The sequence below is a fragment of the Zootermopsis nevadensis genome, unplaced genomic scaffold (genome assembly GCF_977971745.1).
Source record: "Zootermopsis nevadensis isolate Lab colony 2312 unplaced genomic scaffold, Znev_1.0 Znev_ptg000001l, whole genome shotgun sequence".
Classification (NCBI taxonomy): Eukaryota; Metazoa; Arthropoda; class Insecta; order Blattodea; family Termopsidae; genus Zootermopsis; species Zootermopsis nevadensis.
Genome location: NW_028259133.1, coordinates 18,307,290 through 18,316,157, shown reverse-complemented (window position 1 = coordinate 18,316,157; position 8,868 = coordinate 18,307,290). Strand labels below are relative to the sequence as shown.

Sequence of the window (8,868 nt, the reverse complement as noted above, 5' to 3'; positions counted from 1 at the left end):
ACATCTTTTATACGTATTTTAACTTATGTTATTGTTTAATTACATTATATGCAATAAATCAAATGTTACATAATGAGGTTATGTCATTTCCATGCATAAGTAAGTGCTGGAAGATACCACTGGCCGCGTGCCTAAAACAGACGGTCGTATACGTGACGATACGATTTGTGGCTATGGAAGGTCGGTGTAAAAATTCTTTTAAATAAACGTTATTTTCGTAAGAATCTTTAGTGTTTGTTATGTAGTAAACCAACTTTACAGTATGTTATTGGTTTTAATGTGTCATATCAGGTTGTCGTAGAGTAGTCTACATGTAATTAGAAATACGTAGTTTTCTGCCTACCACATTTGTAACCTCATTGTATTGAAATTTTATTATGAAAGTACATTTTAATTTTAATATTGTATTACTTTTCAGAAAATACAGTATATATTCGCCATCTGAAGAAATTATCAGTAGATGGAAAAGAGTACAAATTCTTTGACTTACCAAGTCTGGGATCTAGCTATGGTAAGTGTGTGTCTAAGAAATGGTCAAATGGTTACAAATTCACATATATGGTTTATTGTAATTAGATGAATTAGAAACCATTTGACCGTTTCTGCCATGAAACATTACAATTTGGTGCTATTTATGGAACTGGATGAGTGAAAACTTAAATGGATGTTTCATATAGTATATTGGAATGTTTAAGTGCTTAAGCTATGGCAGAGGAGTGCCATTCTGCTGTGTATGCTGTTATTTGTATGTGAATTTAGGATATGTAGATGGGAGCTGATGGTACTCTCAGCTAATCAAGGAATATCTTTTTTTTTATGGAACCTGAAGGTTCATTACTGTGTTCACAAGAACCCACCACGGATCCTTGTCTTGAGCCAGATAAATTTGGTCCACAACCTACTGTTGTGTATGTATTTCTCATCTTACCCATGCATGCTACATGCCATTCCCATATTACCTTCCTTGATTTAATCACCCTATAGGATTTGATGGAGAGTACAAATTATGTCACTCCTTATAATTTTTAAATTCTTTTTGCAGATAAATTGCCATTTTCAATACGTGTACTACTGGAGTCAGCAGTAAGAAATTGCGATAACTTCCAAGTGAAAGAGCAAGATGTTGAAGCCATCTTGGACTGGGAGAAGAGTCAGGCAGTACCAGAGGGAGTTGAAGTTGCTTTCAAGCCTGCAAGAGTTATCCTGCAGGTAAATGTGCAGTAATGATTCTGAAGTGTGTGTGTTCCACATTATGAATCTTATGTTTCAAGATCTCTAACTTTTTCTTTTTTATTTTGATACCAGCAACACTCAGCTTGTTTAACATTCATTCATTTGAGTGAATCGGCTTTTAGTGGGTTTATTTTACATACTTTAAAATGTTGAATGATACTAATAGTGTTGCTTCCTGTGATTTATGATGGCTTAATTGTGCTACTTATTTACATGCAACTGATTAGAAATAATGTAATGCAGTGTCATGTATTAAATTTCAAAAATGTATAATTAAAATTAATACATTATATTATATTAAGGCGAAGTTATCCCTGGTACATTACTGTACACCACACACTGCAGACATGTTGGAGTGGAGGTATAGCTCCACACATTCTTAACTTAGGCATGGCACTGGGTATTAGTGAGTGGTGAGCTTCATGTTCTGGTCACTTAACACCATAGGAAATAAATATGGTATCTGTCAGATACGAGGCTGGGTGGGCCCCAGAGTCAGTCTGGACATTGTAACAAAGAGAAAAATCCTGCCCTGCTCAGAATTGAAACCCAGTCATCCAGCCCACAGCCTAGTCACTACTGACAGAACTATGCTGACTCCCATATTGCAACATGACAGCATTAAACAGAATTACGGCATGCATGTCAATATTAGATTTTATGACTAGAGGTGAAGTGGCAACATTGCTCAGTGCTGATTCAGTAGAATGCTTTACATTGCCCTAACTTATCTGTCTTGACTCTTCACAAGAATTTCAGTTGTCATTTTATTTGTCTGTAACTTTCTTATGGATGGTGATAGTTTTCATAATTGAGATCTGTGGATAATCCCTCATACAATTTACTGATAACTTTATTCTGTAAATTTTCAGGACTTCACAGGAGTACCAGCTGTGGTCGACTTTGCAGCAATGCGTGATGCAGTAAAGAAACTTGGTGGTGATCCTGACCGCATCAATCCTGTATGCCCATCCGATCTTGTCATTGATCATTCAGTACAAGTGGACTTTGTTCGGACGTAAGTGTTGAAATCCAAATTCTCACAAGCCTTTTTTTAACAAATACAGATACATGTAAGACACATTTATTCACATACTTTCAATTTAAGTAAATGTAGTTTCAGATGCAATTAATTAGAAATTTAAGTGAATGCTTATTCTAGAAATAATATTATTTTCTACGTCCTAAAATCTATAATATGATAGCATTGATGAAGGCATTTTTATTCTCGGCACTGCTGTAAGGTTGGTATACCTACTTTATGGGTTGGGTGCAGTGTATTGCTGTCACCAGCAGTAAAGAAATTCTGAGAAAAAATGAATTCTTGTATCTAAGAATAACATTTTTAGAGGTTATGGTCTGTAAATAAGTTTATGTTTACATATTTAACTTTATTTAGTAATATCTGTACTTATATGTATGTTATGGGCAATTCTAGACATCGGCCAGATCTGGACATGAATGGGCAGGTTGCAGAATGTCAATATTCAAAGTAGGAATGATTGACGTATAACACACATTTCTGATTTTTTTTTTTCTAACAAATATTTTCAGATAGTACTCTGTGATTTTTGGTATGTCTTGTAGAAACACTTGCTCTGCAGTACATGATACAGCTCATCACAGTCAGTGGCTTAATAAAATGATTGGAAAGAATTTCACAGACTTTTTTCCACTAAATGTTGTCAAAATTGATTAAATACAGCTGAGCACTAATCAGATACACGTTTTGTTTAAAGTACGAGACTTTTGTACATAAAAATATGTCTGTTGGTTCTGCAAATATCTGACATATTGTGCTTTTTATGTAATGGGTTTGTAATTTTTCTCCTGTTACAGGCTTTTTTCTTTTTCAAAATTTATATATTAGCATATATCTGGCAAGTCTGTGGGATTATTTCTTATAATGCTTATCAAGACCAGATTTTCTATGGCTGTCCTCAGACTCTGCTGTAAATATCTAAGACAAACAATATTATCAAATGCATGTAAAACCCGAAATCGTTCAAATATTCATTATCGTTTTTTTGTCATGCAGTTGAATCATGCAACCTGAATCTCTGGTTATCAGTAGTATTCATAGAGTGCCCATGTAAAGGTAGATAATTTAATATATTTGGGTGATATTCTTTTCTTTACTGGGGTTTTTCTTATCAGAAGTTAAAATTATCATGTCACTGTATCAGCATCTATTGACGCTTCCACCGGTGTTGTTTGTCTTATGATGAAGTCTTTCTCATATAGTCATCTAAACAGGCCACCACCTATGTGCACTCTTTTATGTTTCTTCATAACTTGGTCTATTAAATACGTGGCATCTTCATGTTCTCAAAGGTATCTTATTTTTATTCGCGCTTAACACGTCTGCATACATGTTTAATTTCGCCTTCTTGCCAAATGCCATGCTTTCATAATGGAACTTTTGTGTGATATATCTATTCCAAATTGTATCTCGTATTAGTGGTAAAATATCCTGGCTCTTGATCCTCTGTGTAGTTTCCTCTTTAATTTTTCCTTTTGATGATATTTTACTGCCAGGTAATTTCTTTCAGTTTACCGGAGACTGCTCCTATTACATTTTATTTTTTGCATGGCTTTATCTGCTGTTCTAATTCTGATGAGAATGTTTTTATTCCAGATGAATTTTAAGTTTAACTTTTCTAGATTTTATTACATTTATTGACTTCATTTTCAAACCTTTCTTCTTTATTCTGCCTTAGTAGTACCTCACTTGTCTGTATGAAGGTTCTTGGATTTCTATCTTCCTATTTCTACTGCAATTATTTTGTCCATTACAATGGTAAGTAGTAATGGGCAGATTGTATGTCTTATATTAGAAGCAAACTTCGGCTGAAAGAGCTCCTATATATATTTACATACTTTGGCTTTTGTGGTTTCCTCGTAACAAATGGGCTAAGCTAGATCTTCCCAGGCACATCAAGATCTGCCTGCAATTTTGGATATGCCCTTTACATACGTATTTGTATTATTTATGCCCTTAGGCCAGATGCTTTACAGAAGAATCAGGATTTGGAATTTGAACGGAACAAAGAGAGATTCATGTTTTTAAAGGTGAGTAACTTTTCGGATCTGACTTGATTGCGAAATAGTAGGATGTGCAACACCAGTGTTGCATACATTAAAAATAAATATGTACCAACTTTTACATTCCTCACATCTAAGAGGATATACTCATGGCTTGTAAATTTGCTGTATTCTTCATGATAACTAAACTGATTATAGGGATCACAGCACTGTATTTGTTTTTACAGCATAAGAAAATTTTTCCAGTAAGAAAGTGTCGGTATTGCTAGGATAAGCTGGGCTACAAAATTACGCAAACATTGGATCTTATTTTTCTGTGCACTTGCACTGAAAATTGATGGCCGACAGAAGAGGGAAATTATGACTTAGCGGGGGAAAATCAAACATTTTACTAATTTTAGTATTGTAAGATTTGAGGTTTTCACAGCAGTGAGTATGATGATTTCTGTCTTCTGGGTTGTTGCGCTGTGTAGTCTGGTCGATGTTAACCAACGTTTCAGAGGTCATACTGCCTCCGTCATCAGGGCGATGAGTATGAAGATTTCTGCCTTCTGGGTTGTTGCGCTGTGTAGTCTGGTCGATGTTTATCGACGTTTCAGAGGTCATACTGCCTCCGTCATCAGGGCGATGAAGACAGAGGCAGTATGACTTCTGAAACATTGGTTAACATCGACCAGACTACACAGCGCAACAACCCAGAAGACAGAAATCTTAATTTTAGTGTTCTTTGAAGATGTGCCGTCCCTTCAAGATGCAGAAGGACTCCACACTGAGCATGGAAATATTTATTTCCTTCTTCATTTTGAGCAAGAAAATGTTTTATACCTTGGATGTAACGGTGTTTTGTGTAGCAGCCTTTACTGATGAACTGTCTCACTCATTTTGTAGCTGACATATTGTAACATTATTAAAACAGGGTTTTTGTTTTTGGTAAAAAAGAGCACACTGCAGTTTTTTAGACGTTTGTGTGTAATCATACAAAAGATACCGACCTGTACAATCTAAGCGATGTATTATAGAAATCACACTTTTGTTTCAACTTTGATGTTCCTGCCATTATACACGTAATCGTGTAATCTGAATTTTCTGCTAGTGCTCCATTCTTTTATATTTCCTTGACTTTATTTTCAATGAAGCCATGAACAAACTAATAACAAAGAGATCGTCTGTGGCGTGGGAAGTGGGTTCCATGTGAACTCCTACCTGCACAACAATCTGCTCTGTTATGTGGATCGAGCGACTGTGCTAGAGAACCAAATGTTACTGTGCGTATTTAGTCTCCGTTATATTCTGGTTTCATTGTCGTTCCACAGACGTGTTGGCATTTTCTTGGAAAGTGTGATCTGACAAATAGATAAAGCTTCTGTTAATTATCCTGGAATATAATTGCTTTGATTCTGTAATTTGAAAGGTGTTGCTTATTTTTATTGCAGTGGGGTGCTAAAGCTTTCCAGAATATGCTGATTGTCCCTCCAGGTTCAGGCATTGTACATCAAGTAAATTTGGAATATCTGGCCAGAGTTGTGTTTGACTCGGAAGGAGTGTTGTACCCGGACTCGGTTGTGGGTACTGACTCCCATACCACCATGATCAATGGTTTGGGTGTGCTAGGTTGGGGTGTTGGAGGTAAGATTTTTCTGTTGGGTATCTTAGAAAGCAGGGTTGGATAAATTTAAGATTACCAAGATTAGTTCAACAAAACAATATTATGTCATTTCTGGATATCAAGGTAATGAAAGTTATGAATATAGAAAAGTGTTTTTATATTTATATATGTATTTGTATGTGAAATGTTGGGAAAGGCTGGAAAAGTGTTGAAAAGTGAAAATATAAGTACACGGAAGTGTAATTAATAATGTACATGACCTTTGTCAAACATTCAAGTTAGGTATTGTGGTTGTACCAGTAAAATCAATAATATTTTTTATCATGTTTCTCGTTGTTGTTTTGATACAGGGATTGAAGCAGAGGCTGTGATGCTAGGTCAAGCGATATCAATGTTACTGCCCAAAGTGGTTGGCTACAAGATTACTGGACAGCTGAATCAGTATGCAACATCTACAGATCTTGTTCTCACTATTACAAAGGTAATCAATCATTGGGAAATAAGTACTAAGTCTGAGACTGAAAAAATTAGCAGGACGCCTGGCATTCCATGTTCCGCCAAGTCTTTATACTTAACAGTAGTTGAACTCGTAGCTAATACATAACTAAGTTTAGTTTTATAAAACATTGGTGTCTAATTTTCTGGTCAGCCCCGAGGCATTCACTCTCTGAAGGTGGTAATTGAAGTGTTTGCTGAAATAGAAAACTTTCTATGTTCTGCGTGGCCAAACTGATTATAATATATCAATTTTGTCTGATGTGATGAAGCACATTAGGCTAATTAGAAATTATTTTAACATACGTGATATATGGCTGTCTGTAGAATTTAAATTGGTGGTTTTTGAAAACAAATTATTTTTGAAAATATAAAGACCTATAGATGAAGACAGCAAACACTTTAGAATGCATAAGAAATTTTTTGATTATGCAGATACCCTAGCATTATTAGGATACTGTCCTCAAGTTATGCTATGCCATACATGTAACTTGGATGCGGGAGACACAACAAGTACATACAGAATTTTCATGGAAACCTCTTGGAAAGTTGCTGCTTGTAAAACTGGGGAGATGAGAAGATGAAACAGGATGTAAATGCAATTACCTAATGATCTGTGTTGAAACTTCTCCTCTCCCCCCGCCATAGACAAACCATTCAGTTTGTGAATAATGTTAATATTAATGTTTAGCGAAAGGAAATTACAGTTCACTAGTCGGCTATTTGTTCTTTAAATTTTTCATTGTTTAGTTTAAGCAATTTCATGACATGCTAGATCAGTTTAAAGTTTTCGACACTAAAGGTCGCATTATCTTTTCATGTAATTATGTTTTTATTGTTTGATAGCATCTACGTCAGCTTGGCGTAGTGGGCAAGTTTGTCGAATTCTTCGGCTCGGGCGTAGCCGAATTATCAATTGCAGACCGAGCCACAATTAGTAACATGTGTCCAGAATATGGAGCTACTGTTGGTTTCTTCCCTGTAGACAAGAATAGTCTTGCTTACCTCCGTCAGACAAGTGAGTAGTTCTTAATAATGTAACGGTGATCACTTTCTACCTTCGTGGTGCCAGGTTATCCTTTTCCGAAGTTTTTAATTAATCAGCCTTATAGGACGGTGGTCTAGCGATTAGAACGCTGGCCTTGTAATCCTGGGGTCTCGGGTTCGATTCCCGGCGGTGCCTGAATTTATAACTTGTGTTGGGCAAGGCCGTGGTCTAGGCGACACGGAGTTTTCATCCAGGGGCTTCCCCGGTTTCTCCGTGGCATCCCAACAATTACTTCATTCACACACAGAAGAAGGCAATGGCAAACCACTTCTGGATCATCTGCTAAGAACGTATATGAACAGGTCCCAGTCCGAGAAAAGGATGGAAGGATCCTGTTCATATGGACCTGTCGTCAGACAGAACACTAAATAAATAATAAATAAATATAGGACAGTTATTTACATTTGTTTCATGCCCAAAACTGCTCGGTTTTTTATATCAGTCTTTGTGAAAGGAAAAATTAAGGGTGTCTCAACTCAGTTTTGTTTATTACCTTTGCAAATTTAAATTTGTGTCTGGAATAACTAAACAAGAATACTGTTGATGCAGTCAGAATTAATGCATTTGTTTTACGGTTATTTACGTATAGAATATAAAACATGAGCACCTTTTTTTCTCACTTTATCCTTATTTTATAAAAGGGATAAAGAAAGTATATTCTACTTGCATCTTAAAATCTTGGCATTATTATCAGACCTTTGATTTTAGTTTGTGATCATACATGGAGCAAAGAAAAGTAACACTTTGACACTGGCATTTTCAGATCGGTCTGAGAACAAAGTGCGTTTAATGGAAGAGTACCTGAAATCAGTGCGCATGTTCAGAAACTATACGGATGAATCAGAGGATCCTGTATTCTCAGAAGTAGTGACCCTTGATTTGGCAACTGTAGTTTCTTCTGTCAGTGGACCGAAACGACCTCATGACCGTGTTCCCGTTGTGGACATGCCCACAGATTTTCGGCAGTGCCTGACCAATAAGGTAAGAATGAGACAGTTACGTTCAATTTTATTTTAATCTGAATGAAAAGTAGTAAAATACAAGATGAAGTTAATGTCAGGTAATGAAATTAAGTGAAAGCGTGTTGATTGTGGTCTTCTGTTTGTGACACTTCATGGTCTTGTAGATGGTTATCAGCGTTTCAGAGGAACAACGCCCTTGAACCACTTACAAGACCACATGACGTCATAATTCAGAAGACAATCTTCACAGTTGTGAGAACCTTAGATCTCAGATAAGTGAGAGCAAATGTAATGGTATTGTACATTATGAGAGGCTGTAAATATTGTTCAATCCTTCAGAGTTTCTTCAATCCAGGTGAGATATAGGATGCTACATTATTTCACATAAAATACTCCTGAATTTCTTTTTGTTTTTAAGAATACAGGAGAGTTTCAGAATTAAGTATAACACCGTCAAGTGGAAATAGTTCTCATATTGA

The 8,868-nt window shown here is 36.0% G+C and overlaps 1 protein-coding gene across 2 annotated transcripts in view; it reads left to right on the top strand.

Moving 5' to 3' along the window:
- Positions 1-33: 33 nt before the first annotated feature.
- The window catches only part of LOC110830514 (cytoplasmic aconitate hydratase), a 31,612-nt gene continuing 22,777 nt past the window's right edge, over positions 34-8,868 (top strand). The window contains exons 1-10 of one of the 2 annotated variants that reach the window (XM_022065536.2): positions 34-180; positions 419-511; positions 1,043-1,209; positions 2,106-2,251; positions 2,672-2,725; positions 4,236-4,305; positions 5,712-5,904; positions 6,235-6,365; positions 7,226-7,397; positions 8,191-8,408. In XM_022065536.2, coding sequence (XP_021921228.2) covers positions 63-180; positions 419-511; positions 1,043-1,209; positions 2,106-2,251; positions 2,672-2,725; positions 4,236-4,305; positions 5,712-5,904; positions 6,235-6,365; positions 7,226-7,397; positions 8,191-8,408 — 1,362 coding nt within the window. In that variant the 5' untranslated portion in view covers positions 34-62. The remainder of the gene's footprint in view (positions 181-418; positions 512-1,042; positions 1,210-2,105; positions 2,252-2,671; positions 2,726-4,235; positions 4,306-5,711; positions 5,905-6,234; positions 6,366-7,225; positions 7,398-8,190; positions 8,409-8,868) is intronic. The other variant, XM_022065537.2, reaches the window with a different exon arrangement.